The 21732-nt window shown below is 40.2% G+C and overlaps 1 protein-coding gene across 1 annotated transcript in view; it reads left to right on the top strand.

The window, feature by feature from the left end:
• Positions 1–645: 645 nt before the first annotated feature.
• IPO5 (importin 5) overlaps positions 646–21732 on the top strand; it is a 43817-nt gene continuing 22730 nt past the window's right edge. Inside the window, exons 1-9 of the mRNA XM_054162936.1 lie at positions 646–868; positions 5189–5269; positions 10891–11083; positions 11570–11672; positions 11835–11931; positions 13208–13312; positions 14349–14471; positions 14569–14689; positions 18089–18176. Coding sequence (XP_054018911.1) covers positions 773–868; positions 5189–5269; positions 10891–11083; positions 11570–11672; positions 11835–11931; positions 13208–13312; positions 14349–14471; positions 14569–14689; positions 18089–18176 — 1007 coding nt within the window. The 5' untranslated portion in view covers positions 646–772. The remainder of the gene's footprint in view (positions 869–5188; positions 5270–10890; positions 11084–11569; positions 11673–11834; positions 11932–13207; positions 13313–14348; positions 14472–14568; positions 14690–18088; positions 18177–21732) is intronic.

Genomic DNA, 21732 nt, shown 5'->3' with positions numbered 1-21732 from the left:
CCGCTCAGCAGCCGAGACCCGGTTGGGTCACTGCCCTAATGCCCTGACCCACCTAGTGGGTGAACGACAGGCTTCTCCGAGCAGGGCTCTGAGGGGAGTCAGACGCAACTCTCCCCACGCCGCCGTCAGCTGGAAGAAGACGACAGGGAGCAGAGGAGCGGGACGACGTCACCGAACAACAGAAACAGACGCAGGCACCCAGCGAGGAGACGCCTTGCAATCTCCCGCGCTTTCCCCTCTCCTCTCCCCTTCCCCCTCCCTTTCCCCCTCCCCACTTCCCTTCCCTTTCCTCCCCCACCACCCTGCCCCCGCCCCGCGCGGCCCCTCCCTTCCCGCACCGCCCTACTGTGCCTCTAACCAATCCCGGCCAGACTGCTAGAACCGCCCGCCAATGCGAGTGCCCTTCTGGGCGTTTCCCTGCCCCTGCCTCTCAACCCCGGCTCGGAGGTGCACCAATGAGGCAAGAGGAGACAAACGTCCATTCAGGGACGGTTGTTCAGTCGCTTTCCACTCTCCACCCTCGCCCCGAGTCCCCAGAACGTCACAGAGAAGACTAGCCAATCGGGGGCGAGGCCCCGTGCGTCACAGCCAATGGGAGCGTTCGAGAGCGCGGCTGGCGCGGTCGGTCCCAGAGGGAAGCCGGGAGGAGAGCGCGGCGACCGCTCCGACTGCAGCTCCGCCTCCTCTCTCCGCTGACGGCGAGGCCGGCTTTCCCCTTCCCCGCCTCCCTGTCCCCGCCCGACCGGCCTCGCTCTCTTTCCCTCTCATAGCAATGGCGGCGGCGACGGCGGAGCAGGAGCAACAGCGGTTCTATCTTCTCCTGGGCAACCTGCTTAGTCCAGACAATGCAGTCCGGAAACAGGCGGAGGTAATGTGTCCGCCTTTCCCCGGCCCTGGGCGCCAAGCTGGCCTGTCAGACCTCTCAGACCTTGCCGGAGGGAGGGAGGAAAGGGGGGGAGGGAGGTGGCGGGGCCGGCTGAGTCCCACGTGTGAGCAGCGGCACCAGCTGCTGCTGGGGCTGTCCAGGCCTTTCCTTCGGCCGGGGCGCCGGGCCCTTGCGGCAGTTCTTCATGGTGGGGCGCGGGGGCGCCTGGCAGTTGCGGCGGTTCTCCCAGTCGGAGCGCGGGGGGGCCGCTCCAGCCATTGCCGAGAGCTCCAGCCGCTGGCGCGTGAGGGCGCGAGGGGTCTCGCTTCCCACCCCCCCCCTCCCCCCTTCCCCTCCAGTTCCCGCCTTGATGGCCCCGCGTGTCTGGTATCTGTCGGCCCTCGGCCTGCTCGTGTCCGCTCCCTCGCGCCGCGCAACGCGGAGCTCCTCCGGGGGCTGTTTCCCCTCCTTGCCCAGGGCGAGACGGGGGCTGAGCCGGCTCCGCCCGGGCTGGCCGACCGGCGTGATGGAGCGCTGCCCCGGTTCTGCCGGGAATAGGAGGACGGGCCGGCGGCCAGTTATGGGACCGGTCCTCGCTGTCTCGGAAGCAGGAGCGGAGAGCTCCAAAGGAGATTAGGGAGGGTGTCAGCCCTCCGTGAGTGTGAACCTCGGAGGGGCGTGATTGAAGCGCTCCGCCTGGTCCCGGGGGTCGACTGAACTTGTAGCCGCCTTTCAGCGTCCCCGAAGAGGCCCTCACAGAGGGTCTGCGCCCCCTGGGCGTGCTGCCTGTGCACGCCCCCCCGGCCAGCCGAGCTGTTCTTCTGTTGCCACACAGTAGTTTAGTTTTTAACTTCGGAGTGGGCCGTTTATTCAAGTGTTTCGTCAGCTAAGAAGTATTTCACTAAAAGAAGCATTTTCAATACGCTGAGTTTCTCTATTATCAGCAAAAACTTTTCAGATGTGTTACTGCAGCTAAAATTCTTTGTCATGGGTAAGCCACGTTAATTCTTTTTCTCTATCATGCTTAAGACTCCATTGTGAAGCCTAGTGGGGATTCTCTCCCATTGAATTAAATACTACCGTCTAGGTTTTGCATGAATTCCCACTGCATGGCTGCATCGGGTATTTATCGCTTTCATCACTTGAGCGGTCAGCAGAGTTCAGCACATTGTTTGGCAAAGAATAAAATGTATTATTGTTCCTGATGCTGCAGTGAAAAATTTCTAAAATATAATTTAGGAATTAAAAGGAGGGATGACTTTTTTGTGGTGGTGTTATTTTGTTTGTTTTTAAGAAAACTAGTGAAGTTCAGTATCGCTGTAAACACTTTCTGGAGAACCAGCAAGACTTATTCTCACATTCCTGAATACAGAACTGGGATGAAGGCCATGCTCTGGAAGCTGAATTTATTTCACTTCTCAAGTCCCTGCATGTAACATAGCAACATTTCTCACAACTTGTTGAACTTTATTAAAATTGTAACGAGGCAGATTTAGTGGACAGCTCTGTCATAATGCATGTGAAATAAAAGATTCTTGGAAAAGAAGTCTAAAACTTAGATGCTTACAACTGGCATAAACTTGCTTGGAATTGATTTGGAGTTTTTGTTTGTTTTTAAATATTCATAGATGTGCACTAGGGTCAGTTGGAATGAGAAACCTTAATTGTCATGATAGATTACCAAGCTTTTCAAGTCCGTTATTTTGTATGCAAATGCAAGCAAGTAGTAACAGTTTCACTTAACTGTACTAAATCTGATGTTGGTTTCTGCGTATTTCTAAGGTGTATTGCAAGTATTTTTATAATTTAGGATCATTCAGAATGGAAGAGTCCTCAGGAAGTCTGTAGTGCAATCTCCTGCACAAAGCAGTGTCAGTTGTCAGGTCAGAGCAGGTCATTCAGGGCTTTGTCCTGCTGAGTCTTGAAAACCTCTAAAAGTGGGGACTGCAAAAGCTCTGCTCCTGCATGACTGTCCTCATTAGAAGAAAGAGGTCTGAACCTCTGTCCAATCGGAACTTAATTCTTTCCATTTATGCCTGTTGTGTCTCATTCTTCCACCATGTGTGGCTGTGAAGAACCCAGCTCAGCCTTCTTCATGGCAGATTAATGGATTTGTACTTAGAAACACAAAACTGTCTCTGTATAGTGTAGCTAGATTAATGTTTTGTTTTATTTAAGAGGCTCTTTTCTTGAAGCATTATCTCTTTGGATGCAAGTATTGGATAGCCTTTGTAGTACCTACTAACTAAAATCATATAGGTCTTCTGATTTGTCTTAAACATCTACATAGTCCAATCAGGGACTTTTTTTAAAGTATACTTACTGTTGGAAAGCAGTATTGAATACTACTTTCAAATAGCAATAGGCAAACTGAAGAGCAGGTTTTCACTTGTGTCAAATAAAAACCAGTAAGAATGAGAAAAGGAACTGAAGGAGACAGGCTTGAATTGTTTCTAACAGGTCTGGTCATTGAAATTAGGATGGAAGGGTGTTCTATTGAAAATTACTTGATAGAGATATGGAATCATACCCTGTTTGAGTAGGGATGTAGTGAAAATAGGAAAAACTGAAGTAGGGGAGGAAAGTCTAGTCACCTAACCCTGTGGGTTTTTTGTGTGTGTATATCTATGTATCTACTTGGCTGGAGAGCAGCCAGGCAGAAAGGGAACTGGGGGTACTGGTTGCTAGTAGGATGAATATGAGCCAGCAGTGTGCCCAGGCAGCTAAGAGGGCCAATGGCATCCTGGTCTGTATCAGGAACAGTGTGGCTAGCAGGAGCAGGGTGGTCATTGTGCCCCTGTACTTAGCACTGGTTAGGCCACACCTTGAGTCCTGTGTCCAGTTCTGGGCCCCTCAGTTTAGGAAAGATGTTGACTTGCTGGAATGTGTCCAGAGAAGGGCGACAAAGCTGGGGAGGGCTTTGGAGCACAAGCCCTATGAGGAGAGGCTGAGGGAGCTGGGGTTGCTTAGCCTGGAGAAGAGGAGGCTCAGGGGAAACCTCTGCTCTCTACAGCTACCTGAAGGGTGGTTGTAGCCAGGAGGGGGCTGGTCTCTTGTCCTGGGTGGCCAGCATCAGAACAAGAGAGCACAGTCTCAAGCTGCACCAGGGGAAGTTTGGGCTGGATGTTAGGAAGTTGTTCTTCATAGAAAGAGCGATTGCCATTGGAATGGGCTGCCCAGGGAGGTGGTGGAGTCACCATCATTGGAGGAGTTTAGTAAGAGACTGAATGGGGTTCTTGGTGCCATGGTTTAGTTGATTAGATAGTATTGGATGATAGGTTGGACTTTGTGATCTCACAGGTCTTTTCCAACCTGGTTAATTCTATTCTATTCTACTACCACACTTGTAATGTACTCTGACCAGTTTGCTGAAATTTGGTTCATTCATTTTCTTTCATATGAAATTGGAATGTCATCTGTTGACTATAAAAGCCTGTTTTTCTCTTGTGTCTGTCTTGTGATAGAGAAACTTAGTTATTTTGTGTTGGTAATTTTAGGGTCTTTTAAAACTTTGTCAAATTTGGAAGAACATGAGTACTAAGTCTGGGTAATAAATAATTTCTTGCATGTGTTCTGAAAGTTAGTAATTCTATGTGAGAAAGTTTTATCTCTGTATAAGACGAACTGGGTGAAGACACCTCGAGATCCACATAGATAGGATGTAGCCAAGGCTGGTAGTAAGATGAGCGGAGTCAGCACAGCGCAGGGGAGGGATCTGAATGAATTCCATGCTAGAAGCATGTAAGAGTGTAACTGAATTTCCTGTTACACTTGCCATTTTAGCAGGGTTCACCCTTTATTAGGAGGCAGACTAAATAGTCTTTCTTTCTGAACTTCAGACAGGAGTTTTAAAATGAAAACTTCTTATTCAAAATCAATTGATGAGTGACTGCCACATGATGTAGTAAAGGCTGTAAAAAGGTTCCAAAAATCCTGATGATTTGACTATTTATCAGTTGTTATTAACCTGTCAGTTGTAGTTCAGTCTTGGGCTTCCAGTGTTCTTAGGTCTCTGATGTGATAGAAGCTATGATGGTTTTCCAGGAGGATGTGTGTTCCATTTATGTTTTATTTCTTACTTCTCTTAAATGGCCAGTAATGCATCTGTAGATCATTCCAACTTGGTAGGTCTAAGACTTGTGATTTTTAAATGGGTCAGAAACTTCTATTCTGGTAGGTTTTGATTTTATGTTTTGGGGGTTTTTTTTGCTATGTTGTTTTCCATCAATACCAAAGTTGTTTAAAAGGAAAGTCAATTTGTATTAATGCTTACACATGCTTTCTAGTAATTGTTTACAATAAACTGCATTCCTTCTTATGCAGGAGGCTTATGAAAGTATTCCTGGACAAAGAAAGATCACATTTCTCCTACAAGCAATGAGGAATACTGCAGCTGCTGAGGAGGTATGTCTCAATCTAACTAATGTATGGCTGTTACTGTGATGTTCCTTAAAATTACAATTGAGAAATGCTTTCCATTTTGGGATCCTGTACCTAAATATGATAAACTTTTGTATCATCTGAAACTCTTTGTGATTCTTAAATCAGAATTGGGGGGTGATATGATAGTAGTTGTTTTGTATGTGTTATTCAAATGAGTTTTGTATTTCATCCAGTTTGGGGAGGATATGGTCGTTGAGTCATCTAGCAGCATTACAGAATGACTAGAGAGCAGTATAAGCATTATATAATTATTTTTTTCCTGTGGGCATAGAGTAAGTGTGTCTCTTGGTTATTCCTTAATTTCTTAAAGGCTCACATACTTTAACAATCAGGTGTAGTGCTTATTGGTAAAACTACTATTCACTTGGATATGCAGAGTGAAGAACTACTAAGCTTGCAAGATGTTATAAGATTCAGAGTCACTTAAACATTTACATTTCTTTTTTTTTTCCCCAATCTAGAGTTTTGGTAACAGCAGAAAGATGTAGCATGTAGAATTTCTGAAGGATACCTTAAGGAGAGTATAAGTGTGCTGTATCTTTTTGGATAGTGATCTCTTCTGGTGGATTGTATTCAATTTAGTGGTAGATGGTATTTGTGCTTTTTAATGCCCGAAAAGGATCAGCTTACTGATCCTTATCTGCCTACAAAACTCTGTTCTTCTGACAAGATCTTTCAATATTATAATAGCAACTGGTTGCATAAAAGCTATGCAGTTTTCTCTCTTGTCTCTCTGAGATATTTCAACCAATTGAAAGCTGTAGAGCAGTCCCTCCTGTATTTAAATTTGTCATGAAAAATAAGATACAGTACTGTTCATGTATGATAATTAGGTAATAGTATGACTTGGAAGTCATAGCGGCATTACACAGACTTGTTTTGAATACATTTGATAAGTCTGAGTTAACAAAATCATGCTTCTGTAAGTAAATACTTGCTCCATGTATTTACTGATTTTATTCTCTTTGCCTCAGTTAAGGAAATAGTCCAATCTAGAACTTGTTAAGAATCTCACCAATGACTTGACTTTGAACTTAATCATGTGCAAGGAAAGTTTTCACCTCTACAAGTTACTCTTATGAAAGACACAAGAAGTTAACATTTGTAGAGTAACTTGGCATTTAACTCCACCAATGGATGAATTGAAGAAGAATTTAAAATGTTAGCTCATAACTTACATAGACATAGGTGCTGGACTCAGAAAATACTTATTAATAAAACCTGCAGGCAACTTCTCTTGCCTGTAAATCCAAATGCATTGTAGCCTAATTGGAGCCTAAATGAAGTTGCCTCTGTATTTGATATGGACATTGCATATAAACATGCAGGGAAGCAGTCTGTACATGTACAGTATAGTGCTGGTATCAACAGCTAGGCATTTTGTGTCTCTATGTTTTATGTAGATCCAAATGTTGAGCAGAACAATGCATATGTCACCAGTGGATTGGGCTTTGGACTGGGTATGTCCTCAGAGTACATTAAATATACCAACACCACTAAACACAAGCTGCTGGAAATTGAAAGATCCCTTGACCAGGCTTATGGAAAAGCTGAGTTCAGATTCATCTTAATCCTGAAGATTCTGTGTTGTTCTCCCCCATCCCATGACAACTAGGCTGAAGAAAGTAGTCCATCCTGTTTGCAGGGGCTGGGCTGCAGTGTTGTATAGAAGACAACATTCATATGACTATTTGGACAGCTGGCAAAATCCTGACTCTGCAGCCTAGTAGTTCATTTAAATAGAGAAACAGGCATTCACATCCTGCACCCAGAACCTCTTGAATTTGACATGGAAAAAAAAAACAACATTAAGATAGACTGGAAATATTCTTTAAAAAACTGCAACATTTTTTCTCCTAACCAAATGCCCAAATTGTGGAAATAATCACCTTTTCTCTCTATTCTCATTTATATTTTCCTGACAGCAGAGTAACACTGTTCACAGAAGTGGAAGGAAGCATCTGACTTAGTAGTTAAAACACTTCTGTGCGGGTAATATGTAGGTTTGTTCATCTCAGGCTGAGAAGGAACTTCAACCCATGTCTCCAACTTGCGGAGCATGTAGTCTCACTGTTACGAAGTTAGGGCTCTACTTCCTATGGAACTGCATTTTAAAGGGTTAACAGAAAGGTGATATATGTAAACAGCTTGATTTTTATTCTCAGAATGTGTCTCAGGAGCTAAAGGCTGTTCCTTTACAGTTTTGATTTATCATCTAAATGTTAGAGAGGAATAGAAGTCCTGCATTTTAATGAGGAAGAAAACAAATCCAAAAGTACTCTAAGACTAGTAGTTTTCAATTGTGTTCTAATTTACAGCTGACTAATTTTGAGTTCTGTGAAATACAGTAAAAAATTATGTGTAAAACTGTTTCTGCTGTACTCAACAGCCCTCTTAAAGAGCTCTCATCTTTCCATTCCCTCTCTCCATATTGTTGTTATATGGAGGAGTTGCATTTCCTAGTCTGAAAACTTCTGATGCACCACAATTCTGCCTTTGAATTGTATGTCAACCTTAGGCACTGTGCCTTGAATTCCACATGGGACTGGATTCCTGAGGTTGTGCAAGTTCATCTTTGGACCATGTCCTAAATTTGATTTCTTTCATCCATGTGTGTTTACCTCCCTTAAGCACTTAAAAGGATCTTAGCAATACTTAGAAATATTCACAGGATGGGTGTCAAGAAGATGTGGACAAACTCTTTTTGGTGGTGTCCAGCAACAGGATATGGGGCAGTGAGCACAAATTGGAACATGGGAAGTTCCATCTGAATGTAAGGAAAAGCTACTTTGAGGTTGACAGACTACTGGAGTAGGCTGCCCAGGGAGGTGGTGGAGTCTCCTTCGCTGGAGATATTTGCAGCCTGCCTGGGTGCAGTCCTGGGCAACCTGCTTTAGGCAAACTTGCTTTGATGGGAGGTTTGGACTAGATCTCCAAATGTCTTTTCCAACCCCTAACATTCTGTGAACAGTAAAATAAAAGTGGAAATCACTATGACTATGCTATACAAGATGAGTATTTTTCTTCAAAAATATGTAAGGTTACCTGGGCCCTTTAAATGCCAACGGAGAACATGATATCTCTGTTGATAATTCTGCTGCTGCTCTACTCAAGTTGGTTTTCTTGTGCCTTGGTTCCACCATCTGAAAAATCCTAGAACAATTTAAAAGCACCACAAACTCTATTAAAAAGAAGTGTTACATTGAAAATTGACTATATTAGTATCTTTAGACAGTCTAGTTTGTATGTGAGCACCTCAGTAATTTAGATGTGCAGAAACAGCCAATGCTAGGAGACAATTCTGCTTTTTTAATGTTTCATTGGTAGATGCTAGTTCTTTAAGGATGTGCACTTCATATTGTTCCTGTTCTCATTAAAAGCTGTGGCTACTAAGTTGCAGGATTGTAAAATGCTTGTTTAGCTATGTATCTTGTAATATGTAAGTATAAAAGAGTCTTTGGGGTGTGTGAAAAATGCATGCTTTCTTTCTTAAAACAGAAGAAATAGCCCTAGAGCTACCATTAATCCAGCCATGTTCATCTTCATCATAATTAAATTGACAGTGGTTATTTTCATATATAGGTGAATTATCTTCTGAGGAAAATATGTCATTTATTATTAGAAGTCACTTGCTACTTTAACTCCTTCAAATATTTGAATTCGATTTAGGGCATGTGGGATTAATTTATTTTTTCTAAGGTATTAGTGGTAACCAGGAACTAATCTATGTTGTGCTGATCTTGTGTGTATCTTAATGCCATGATACTTGCATTTTTACTCAGCAATCAGTCTGTGTTTTTCAGCCTTCTAATATTTTTAAATTAAACTCCTCAGAGATGGAAATCCTTTTCTGAGACTTTGTGCTCTATGAAAACAATCTATTTTCTATATGGCTACCTATTATTACTTAGGAAAGGAATAAATATAATGAGTTCAGTCATTGTCAGATGTCAGAATATGTGTAAAAAGATGATGCCCTGAGAGAAGTTACTGCCTTATTTAGTCCCAGCAAACTTGCTCATCAACCAAGGATTCTCCTATGCAAATTCACTGTACGAATGAAAAGTTTATTCTTTCTCAGTATGGATACTTCTAGGGATGGCAGAAAGAAAGATGTGGTACCATTTAAAGTTTTTGGGATTCTCAGAGGCAGTGAAGAAAGTCTTTCTCCTTGCTAATTCATGTTCCCTGTTTGGTGACCTATTGCTAGAGAACCTTGGCCTATGATGGGATCTGCAGCCCTAAACCTACATATGTGGTGGCTTTGATCCACACTGGAGCTGTTGAAGAGGCAATGATCTAGATTAAAGTCCAATTCTAGTCACTCCCTTCTGTTAATATAGAGACACTTGATATGTGTAACTCTTTAGCTGTATAGAAGAGAGATGGGTAAATTGGAAAAAGAGAGTCTGAAGTCTGCAGAACATAATAATTTCATGGGTGATATTCTAGCAATACCTGATTTTTACAGGGCATGTTTGAAGTTGAGACTTTGTATAATTTTGTTTCTTATCTATAGAATATGCTGTATCAATATAGTTGAGAGCTTTTGGAAATTGGACTTAGTCAAGGAGCAGCAGAACTAATAAGATTTTAATTCCAAAAGCTTGTTATATATGAAGCTGGCATTCATGCAAGTACATGTTAAGTAAGAATATGTTGGGGGGGGCGGGGGGAAGGAGTGCATGTTGCATTGGATTTTTTGTGTTTGGTGAAGATTTAACGTGCAAGGTTTCGTTACATCTGTTAATCTTTAGACATTTGTGGTGCTGGTTTTTAATTGCTTTTTGTCCTTCTGGAAACACTGGGTAGTGAGCATCCTATTTATTAAGTTATTCAAGGTGCTTTATCTGTCTTTATGTCGTCACTGCATATGGTGATCTATAAATGTTGAATTACTTAATCATGTATTTCGCTTCTAGTTCTTGTATGTAAATGATACTGTTGTAGAATTGCTGTACACAAGCAGAAAGCATAGTAGATTACAATGTGTGGTATTGAGGGTGCTATGCTCAGATCCAAGTTTGAAGAAAAATAATTCATCACAGGTGTGCAAAAAGCTGAAATATCTAGAATTTTTTTTGGTTGTTTAGAGTAGAATTTTATCTGCCAGAATCTAAGTTTCCTGAATCTTTAGTTTGGTTGTTTGAGAAAGTGAAGCAGGTTATTTGTCAAAGTTGTCCATTGTCTCTTGTTAATCTGAAAAAAAATTCAAACTGTCTGGATTATAATTTTCAGCAAACCATTTGAAAGAGAAAACATGCTTTAAACGCCTTTCAGTAATACAGCCAAATTCGTAACTTACCACATAGTATCCCTGAGGTTCAGCTCTAGAAAAAGCTGAATGCCTTAGTGAATTTGATGATTATTTCTTTTGAAGAGCTGTAATTATGAGAAATGTCATTGTAAACTGATGTTTCCTAGCTATGTTTTGACTCTCATAGTGGTCATCTGATGCTTGAGAGCTCACTAAGGTTTACACAGTAAAGACTGATCATTCGTAAGAATGATGTCAGTTGCCTTCATCCTCATGAAAGTGTGATTATCATATCAAACCACTAACAAACTTTCTTCCTCAATAGGCAAGACAAATGGCAGCGGTCCTTTTAAGGCGCCTTTTGTCTTCAGCTTTTGAAGAAATTTATCCAGCTCTCTCAGTTGATGATCAGACCTCCATCAAAAGTGGATTGCTACTGATTATTCAGTTGGAAACACAATCCAGTATGAGGAAAAAAATCTGTGACATTGTTGCTGAGTTGGCCAGGAACTTAATAGGTACTTTATATAAGCTGATATTCTGGTAAAATGTTGTGTGTATCTTGATAGTAGTTGTTTTCATTGCTTGTTCTCTAGTCTTATGCAGACATTTGCACATTATCTACTAATTTCATGGTTTAAAATAAGCCATATTTGTTTACCTTGTACTTAATCAGATAAAAATAACTCTGCTTTTTAAATTGATTGAGGTTAGGTGACGTTATATTATGACTTAGAAATCTAGTTTTGTTTAATTTCTCATAAATGTTACACTGGGCATCTGCCTCAGTTTCTCTTTGAAGTGCTGTTACATGCCAGTAAATAGAGAGCCTCAGCTTTTCCTGAGTGCCTTTAGATTTAATATTTCAGCCATATTTTACACTGTGACTTGGTCACATCTTCAGATCATTTTTTTTTTTTAAATTGATTTTAGTAGTGCACCTGCACAACTGAGATCTAACCAGTCTTATATTTGCTTATCCTAAAACTTTGTATTTAATCTAGATGAAGATGGCAACAACCAGTGGCCAGAAGTTCTGAAATTCTTATTTGACTCTGTCAGCTCTCAGAATGTGGGACTGCGTGAGGCTGCTCTACATATCTTCTGGTGAGCTTTTATAGTTTGTTACATTTTTGCAGGTTAGATAAACCATGTCTGTAAAATAGAGGAAAAACAGTCACAACTGAATTAACAAGCAATAATGAATTTATTCTGTCAAGTTAAACTGTGTGAGTTTTAACTAATGTTTTAGTCTTTTCTTATCTTTAGGAATTTTCCTGGGATTTTTGGGAATCAGCAGCAACACTATTTGGAGGTCATTAAGAGAATGCTTGTTCAATGTATGCAAGATCAAGAGCATCCATCAGTAAGATCTTTGGGTTTTGTTTTTTAATATGTCCTGAGTATAGAAACTTATTAATCTCAAACATAAAAGTTAAACAAACCATATATTCTAACCAGAGAAGTTCATTACATGAAGCTGATTGTACAGCTGGAGTTTTGACTATGCCTGCTGCAAAACAGAAGAGTCAAACCTCATGGTCCTGAAGCTGACTGGCTGGCTCTCATTTACACTGCTTAGGCTCAGAAACCTAACTGGGAGATACTGGCCAACATAGCCCAGAGAAGTGGTAGATATTCCATCCCTGGAACCATTCAACATGAAGTTATCTGAAGCTCTGATCCACCTATTCAAGTTGCAGTTGATCTGATGTCTGCAGGGGGCTTGGATTAGATGGCCTTTAAACATCCCTTCCAACCCAAACTATTCTATGATTCCATGTGGGTGGCCCCAAGCAGAGCCAGGTCCTTTTAACCAGCAGCATGAAGGGTCAAAATCTTCAAGCTCTCTTTTTGGCTCTTGTGCTTGACAGTATAGATACATAGTGTCTTTACACAATACGTATCAAAGCTCTAAGCGTATGGCAGCTCTTTGAACTGCTTGTGTGTGGTTTGCTGTAAGGGTATGGTATCAAGCCTCGCATGTCTGGAAGGATTCAGATTATTGATATGTGCAGAGAGTTGTACTTGGAAAGTTTTCCTCTTGTTGAAAATACTGGGCAATGAAAGGAAGCCCTGATGTTGTATATGGGTTCAGTTCACTACTCCCCCATGGGTTACTTTTTCTGACCCTTGAAAGACAACTATGTAACACTTTCTAAGGTACCATGAGTCATGCCTTTAAAGAATCAAGTTTTAAACACTTGGATCACACTTCTTGAAAAACATGACTTTGACACTTGCACACACATCTGAAACTGGGATGGAAGTTGAAAAGAATATTTTTTCAAATTGCTTTTTGTTTTAAAAACCCCACAACCTAAACCACCAAAATAAACAAAAAAGCAAAACCAAACCCTAAGGAATACATGTCCCTGAGTAATGTGATAAGTATTTTCTGTATTGTGCAGGACTTAGATGCTGAAGATCTCTGACTTTATTCAATGATCTTACAGGTCTTTTCCAGTCTAGACAATTCTGTGATTCTGTTATCTTCATTATTGCTTTACCTTAATTTGAAGTAAGATGTAAAATCTCATGTTAAAAATGAAGTTAAAAATGTAGTCTTTTTAAAAGAAAACAGAGACGTGTCTCATTATCAGTTCTTCACATTTCTTTCTCCAATTCTGCCTGTCTTCCAGATCAAGACTCTGTCTGCTAGAGCAGCAGCTGCATTTGTCCTTGCTAATGAGCACAATCTTCCTCTTCTTAAACATTTTTCAGACTTGCTACCTGGAATATTGCAGGTAAGAAACCACCAAAATAACAGTGTGCTGTTACTGTCTGTACCAACTGTAACTGGATGTAAATTGCTGCTCTGCAAATTTGTGTAGCATCTTTTGCTGAGACCTGGATTAACTGTATCTTGGTTAGCCTGACAGTCACCTGTAAGACACAGTAGTAACTGATGAGGAATTTTGTAAACACAAGGTAACTGATAGGGTTGTAAGAACAATAGATCAGTGCTGATTAATTTATTCAGTGTTTCTTAGACAAATGACTTTAAATTCTCTGTAAGGTATTTAAATCCATATAGATTTGAAATTAAGCATGATATTGAACTATACCTTAAATGTGGGCTGCTTGAGATTTCTGGTAATCAGTAATTGGGCAGTTGCTTTGAGGAGGTTTTCTTAAAATGGATTTTGAAGCAGTGCTTGTCAAAACATAGTATGATGTGTGACCTTAATTTTTTCCATCTACTCTGTTACATTTAAGCTTATGGTCAAAATTAACAATATTTAACATAGTGAACCATAACTTGCAGAATATGCATAACTGCATATTCTCTGTTTGAATTCATGCACAACTACTACCCTAGCAGAGTCCCACCCTAGGATCCTGCTGAAAATGGAAAGTCCAAGTAAAGGCCTCCAATTGGTCTTTCATTAGTTCTCAGGTTATGGTTTAAGCTGGGTGCCTCAGGAGAGTGAGTCCTATCCCAATTCATACCTCTCAATTACACTCTTCTCACCCATCATCTCAAGTGATTTGTTAACTGGTTTTCACTATTGCTGGGCTGGCTGCCTTCTGAAGTTACTTCATTCCTTGGAATTGCCTCCTTGGTCCTTATCTTCTTAAGTCTGCTTGAATCTGCTGGATTCTTTGTTAGCAGCATTAGTTTTATCAAAATGTTTACTCTGGTCAGTTCTTGTGGCTTAAGGCTTCAACTAATGCTAAACAACAGACAATACAGTTAATCAAATTTCTTCTGTAACAATGGTTCTATTCATATTGGTGTCTGTTTTTGTTTAATCTTGCCTTCATCTTATCTCTTTATAGGTTGTAAATGAGTCCTGCTATGAAAATGATGATTCAGTCTTGAAATCTCTTGTAGAAATCGCAGATTCTGCTCCAAAGTATTTACGAGCACATTTAGAATCTACATTGCAACTAAGTCTGAAGGTAAAGTTAGGAATGTTAGTTTCATTTTAATTTGTTTTTAAATCACTCTTTTCACCCAAAAACTTCTAATCGTTTGTTCTGACCTTCTGGATTGTAGCTGTGTGCAGATACCAGTCTCAGTAATATGCAGCGTCAGTTGGCACTTGAAGTAATTGTGACCTTATCAGAAACTGCTGCTGCTATGCTGAGGAGGAATACAAACATTGTTGCACAAGCCAGTAAGTATTTTGTTTTCTTTGAAACCTCTTTCTTTACAGCTTAAGCTGAATTTGCAGATGATCAGTGGCAAAAGCATGTCTAATTCTGTTTACTAATGCTGCTGTCTTTAGCTGACACTGAATTGAGTTTTCTTAGGGAGAAAACCCCTTTTTGTTATGACTCTTCATAAATTAATCTGTGCTTATGTAGCCACCAATGATTTGAATAAAAATGCAGTAGGATCTTCATGAAGTGTTTCCAAGGAAAATACTACTTTCATGGTTTTCTGCTGGCTTTGAAAATTTGTACTGTGAAAAAAATAACACGATGCATGTAGTTCTAAAGTTTTATGTTTGAAGTTTGGTATGTAGGCCAGATACTCTGTGGTGCTGGCAGCTGAAGACTGAAGGAATTCAGTATGCATGTTGAACTTTAATGCTGAGTTCAGTTAAAGCTGTGAATTAAAAATCAGATGCTTATATAAATGCTTGGAGATAGTCTGATTATTCTGTTTAACATGCACATTGTAAACTCTTTGGAGGGGCAAGTTGTTATCATGCATTATTATTTGAGATATTAAAAATAACTGTCTTCTGGAGACCCCTATCAGCAGTGCTGTGTATGCTGGTATTTCTCAGCCTACTGCTTACTACTTTTTGTGAGTAGATGAGGGCACTGACACAGCAGTGGAAGGGTTTCCTTCCCTGTCACACTTGTATTTATCTAGATTCTTGCTTGTTTTCTAAAACTTGTATATAACCACTCGGTTTAAAAGCAACCTTTTTCACTCAGGCTGTCTAAAGTTGTGTATGTGCATGTCAACTAAAACAATCCTAAAACTTCTGGAAATGTAAACTGGATCTACTTGGCTTAAGTGTTTAAACTATTGACTAAGTGTTTAAAGTGTTGACTAAGTTTTCTTTACAGAATAGTTCTTTTTAAAATCAGATTCTTTCAGACTACATCTTGAGATTTGTAATGTTCAGAATGGTGTGCTTTCACTCTATCCTGTAGGTTGTTTGGAACATTAACACTTGATGGTTGCTGTCTCTGAAATAATTTCATGCTTATCTTGAAATAAGCAGCACAGTGGAAAAGTGCCTCATAGCTCTCTTACATTGGGTTGCTAGTTGGTGATTTGGAATTAAATATTTATATTAAGATGAGGCACCATTGTGGTTTGCAGACCAAGTAAAACAGTTGTGTTCAGAGAATGGTGAAAAGGTAGCCAAAAAGGACTGGATTTGTCTTGGTTTTGTGCCTTAGTTAGAAAAGGCCTTCTGATTTCATTCAACTAAAACATTAGATCACTTGATCTTCACAAGCAGAACTGGGTCATAGGTCAAACTGTCATCAAATGTGTCATGGTTTTCCTGGACATGATACTGATTAAGGAGTAAGTCTGTGTCCTCTGTACCAGTTATTTGCTCAAGAATTCCATTTGGGTTCAGACATTTTTCATTGAGCTCAGCATTCAAGATAGTGTTTTATTGCTCTTTCCCTAGAAATTAGAGCTGCATCCTATCTTTGGCTGAAGCTTTGCTCAGTCTCCAGAAAATGGAGATTCATGGCATGCTCTGATAAGAAGCAGGCTTTAGTGGACTCATCCTTGTTTGTAACAGTCTGCATATCGGAAATAATTAAATTTTGAGGACTTGTTGGGACAATGTTGAAACTTTTTCTTGATATTTAAAGAGAACTCTTTGTGAACTGTATTCTTCCTGACAACCACATTCATATTAAATATCAAGAAGAAATAACCTGGCTGCAAGCTTTTGCAGCTTCTAGATACAATAATGGCCAGACAGCTCTAGATGACAGTTTGTTCTCAGCCTTGCTCACTTCTTAGTAACATGAACACTTAGTTTTTGGAACTGCATAGCCTCTGTGGCAGATGATGGCTGACTTCTGCATTTCAAAGGTGCAATGATACCTTGTTTTCATGCATCTACTTGTGAATGTCTGAAAGCTGCTGGGCGTCTTTTCAGTGACTAGTAAGTATATAGAATTCTGACATGGGCATCATGCTGGAGAGTTTATGGTGCCCACTAATTTATTTTGATACATATGTAAAAGTGTTCTGAAGGTTTTTGCAGCCAGGATATAATCTTTGGCTGAAGATAGTCACTTCAAGCAGATCAATCCAAAATTTGATCTTTTCTTGATGCTTGCCCCACAATGTTGTCAGTGATTAATGTTTTCTTGTCATCAGTTGATCAAAAGCATCTCATCTGTTCAGATACATGATGAGGTGAGTTTACTTAGGGTTGTGCCACTATTGTACACTACAGTAGTATAAATATATGATGAAATTCACCAGTTGCAGTATACCTAATTAGATGTAGTAAGTTTCAGCAGCATGCTGCTCTATGCCTTCTGTTTTTTGAGGTAGCTTGCAATAGAGGAGAGTTAACTATGATGCTGATCCTAAAGATGTGTGGTAGACTGTCCTTAAAAGATTCTTAAAGCCCAAAGGTTGGTTGGTTGGTTGACTGAAAACTTGTTTCCAGGACAAAGTGACACTTCTTTGAATAAATTATCTTGAATTCAGTTGATTACTCTATGCAGTTACTGTACTGAGAAGCAAAGAATACTTAAGAGTCCTTTACTTTGCCCTGAAAGTGCAAGGTCTACTTTTCATACCTTGAGCTTCTAAAGTTCAGAGAACATTACACTCTTATGGCAGACAAATCACGTTGCTGCTGCTTCCTGTGAGAACAACTTCAGATGTGTTGCTTCTTGCATAGTACTTGAATGTTAAAAGTGATGGTCTCTATAAAGACTTCATACTGAGAAGAGCAGGAAGAATCGGTTTACAAAGTAGCAGAAAACTTGTGGATTATTATGCACAAGATATTTTCATGCTACAAAACAAATTTATATTAAGTGGAGAAAACACTAGAAAAGTAAAGCTTTAAGCTAAGTGATCACTGTGCACATAGTTAACAAACTATATATGATTATGGTAGAAAAAGTAAGGGTTGAGTATTCTTCTCTAATATATAGTCCCTTTAATCATTAAATGTTCAAGGAATTACTTCAGTTTCAGGAAAATGAAGGAAGTATATCTAAGCTCTTAAAGCATGTAATACTATTTTTAACTCGTTCAAGGAATGTAGACTTTATTAAGGGCTTTACTTCTTGCAATCTTCATGTTCAAAAAATAAACCATGCATTACACTTGAGTCTTGGTAAGGAATACACTTTTTGTACTCTCAATTCAAATGTTTTAAAATATTTTTCTGAAAGTGTATTCTGAGTTACTGACTGATAGTTTGACGAGACTTGCTTGTCTTCTACTGGAAGAAGAGTTATTTTTCTTCAGTTTTGTTTTTTTTTTTTAACAAAATAAGTTAAAATTCATGCTTGTTACTTGAGAATTATTTTAAAAATCAACCTGAGTTTAAAATTTTTTTCAGTTCCTCAGATGCTAGCAATGATGGTTGACCTAGAAGATGATGAAGATTGGGCAAATGCAGATGAACTTGAAGATGACGATTTTGACAGGTAATTGCAAAACTAGTTCTTTTAATGTATTATCAAGACTGTATTTAATGTATTATCAAGGCAGATTTTTAAGTGCAGGATGCAAATGACTGCAGTGTGTTAACTATACTCAACTCTTAATTTTGTCCCCTTGGTCATAAGCAGTATATGCAACTGTTCTCAGACAGTTTATGTAGGTTATTTAGGTACTGTTCTCTAAATTAGTAACTTATTTCACTATTTGTGTATTGCTGTAATTGACTTTAAGTTGTAAGTCCACTTGTCTGCAGTTTTGGACTGTTATAATTTTTCAAACTGTTGTTTCTTGTCATTTACATTGATCAGAAGTCAATGCTTCTGAACCCTTTAAATTGACAGCTTATCTTGCAGTTAACTGAAACGAAAGCTGAAGGATACTGACCTGTTTAATGATCTACAACTAATCTTTTTTGAATCTATGCCCTTGAAAAAGTGTCATTAAAGAAAACAGCTGTCAGGCATTGGAAGGACATCAGAATGTATAGTGGAATACCTTGATGGATTTTATCTAGCTCAAAATCATTATGATTTTGCTATTATTTTTAATCCCTTACTATTATGACTTATCCGAGTACCTTGTTATGTCATGGGTGACAAACACTGGATGCCTTTAATAGGCCTACATTTCTGATTTGATCATTCCTGGTACACTTCTGTAAAGACACAGGTGTTCATTTACCAGTCCAGATTCTCTTTTCACCACACCTGGCATTTCCTTCAAGTGTTTAATTAGTATTTTGGAACTACTTGTCACAGAACACTTCCAGATCTCCATAGTGTTGTAGTTTGGGCTGGGTGCCCTCTGCTACAGGGGTGTTTCCTGTGTCCAGAAGTCCATCCCAGTGGGTGGACTCAGGAAATTAGGTATTTCTACCATAATCCCTTGCACCACTATAAATTTTGCGGTGGGGTCTGGCACTTCCTCTTTCCTTCCCTCTCCGAGACTTGGTAACTGGGGGAGAGATCTCCCGGCCATGGGCCTGATTGGGCCCAAGGCCACAGGGGGATGGGCAGTCTCAGGCCTGGCCAGCTGAGACTAGCCCAGCAGAGGGAGGGGGAAGAAGGAGCCCTGGGGGTTTTGGATGCACCCTCAGGTGGGGATGGGATCTTTCTTTGTCACTGCGCTTTGGGTTTTCTGTAACATTCACTGCTTTCTATCTAAACTTTCATCACTTTTGCAATCCGTTTGTCTGAGTCGTTATTTCTGCCTGTGGTGGGGAGGGGGTCTGCCCCAACCCATTACACATAGGAAGACAGGCAATAGAACCGGATAGCAACTTCAACTAGGTGTCAGTAATGTAATGATACTTGCAAAACCAACACAGAGGAATTTATGGAAGAACCTGTTTAATCTCTGCTTGTCTAGAAATACTTTTAGTTGTTGATGTTCCTCCTGATTATGGAATTGAAAGTAAGCTGTCCTTGCTTCACCCTCTCAAGTAGTAGACCATGGCAGACCCTTTTAACTTGTTTTATTTCCTCGACTTTGAAGTTTTGCTATACAGGTAGAACTGCGAGTTTATTGCATTCAGGTTTGTCAAGTATTTGAATCTTTTAATTGAGCTAAATTTCAAGGGGGAATAGAATGCTAAAGTTAAATCCTCATCAAGCCTTTCAGGGTGTGGAAATATATTGAGATATAGCCTGCTTTAGGCAGTTTAAGTACTCTGAATCATCCACATGAGGCATGCCAATTTCTCTTGATTGTCAGGGGAATAACTTTGTTCTAAACAAAGTACTTTAGCTCCCTGTGGATCTTAGAGTGAAGATTTTTCCCTTCTTTTGTTACAAATTGCAAGTAGAGTGATCAAAGATAAGAAAACAAATTATGCTCAGCAACCTTAGTCTGAAGAAGTGTAGCTCCGTTGGTCCTTGAAGTAACAGGAGAGTGCTTTAATTTGTTCAAGTAGTATACAGGTGCTAGGCTCTGGTTGGTATTTGTGTGGTGTCAGTTTTTTCTTTTAGCAGGTTTGTTCGTGTTACCACCTTTGTGGGGAGCTGTTGGTTAGCTTATGTGCATGCACGCTAACCTCTTCTGATGCTTGAGTCTTTGTAGCTTCATAAGACTAGAATTTTTGTGCAGTCAAGAAACAGGCTAATGATCATCAGACTGTAGCCTCATTAGGGTGTGTTCAGATCTGACTAAAGGGGATGTGAGTCAGCCTACACAAGTAGCTGGGGATGTTTTAGCATTTGCAGGTTTTTGTTACCCTGGTTTCATAGAGCAGCTAAATTCTAAAGGAGGAAAAGGTTAACTCAATTTCCTTTCTTCCTGGCAAAAGCCTTGTAAACACTGCAGGGAGATGTGTGTTTTGGGTTTTTTTTTGTCTAAGATAGACTTTTGTTTCCTCAAACTGAATTTATGGTGGGAGGAAAGAGCTCAAAGAATGTAATTTCAGACTAAAGCTGCCACTTCAGTGAGTTTGCTCCAACCTAAACCCGTGTGGTCATGCTTTCTTGTCCTCCGTGGTGATGTCTCTTTCAACATGACGAATCCAAAGAGCAAATACAGTGCTGTCAATATCTTTGTGCAAACACAACTTGCATTGTGTGAGTTTCTAGACTGTTCATGGTTCAGAATTAGACTTGCATTCAAGCGTAGTAATTTGAAAACCTCTGTTCCTGACCCAGCTGACTGGTACTCAAAAAAAAAAAGGGGGAGATTCATGCCTTTCTTTTCCATCAGCAGGGAGACATCTAGGATAGACTGTAATAACCTTGAGCTATTACAGCGCTAACCATGCTGAGACTGTAACAGTTGTCATGTGTATCCTGGAAAATGCCTTGCTTCTCTGTAGGGAATAATTTATTGGGCAGAAAAAGTGACTTTACACAGATAAGGTTTGGCTAGTCTCAGTTCTGGAACTGGGTGAGAGCTCACATTCCTCATCTGGACTGGATGTTTTCTGCCAGAGTCCTTGGCAAGAGAACATGCTACTAGATTATTGGTACTGCAGCCATGCAAGAAAGGCCTCTTATGTGCCATAGATTGAATTGTGCTGCTTCACCTGATTCATAGTGAATCTGAACTGGTTTGTATTCTCATGACAAAAAACCAATGGCTAGTATTATTGCTTAATTCATTGGAAATTGTTTCAGCTTTTTAGGCTTGTGTGTTTGTGACATCAGTCTGTACCATCAGTGTTAGTAAGACTCAGGTTTCTTTGGTATATGACCTAATCAGTGGAATACAGATGAAAATGTTGAAGTAGAATAGAATAAACCTTCAAGATCATCATGTCCAACCCATCATCCAACATTATCTAATCAACTAAACCGTGGCACCTAGCACCCCATCAAATCTCCTCCTACACGCCTCCAGTGATGGCAACTCCACCACTTCCCTGGGCAGCACATCCCAATAGCAAATCACTATCTCTATGAAGAATTTCTTTCTAACATCCAGTCTAAACCTCCCCTGGCACAGCTTGAGACTGTGTTGTTGCTTGGGAGAAGAGACCAGCCCCTGCCTGTCTACAACCTCCCTTCAGGTACTTGTGGAGAGCAATAAGGTCTCCCCTGAGCCTCCTCTTCTCCA

The sequence above is a fragment of the Dryobates pubescens genome, chromosome 7 (assembly GCF_014839835.1).
Source record: "Dryobates pubescens isolate bDryPub1 chromosome 7, bDryPub1.pri, whole genome shotgun sequence".
NCBI classification, from domain to species: domain Eukaryota; kingdom Metazoa; phylum Chordata; class Aves; order Piciformes; family Picidae; genus Dryobates; species Dryobates pubescens.
This window is presented reverse-complemented; position numbering and strand designations above follow the sequence as displayed.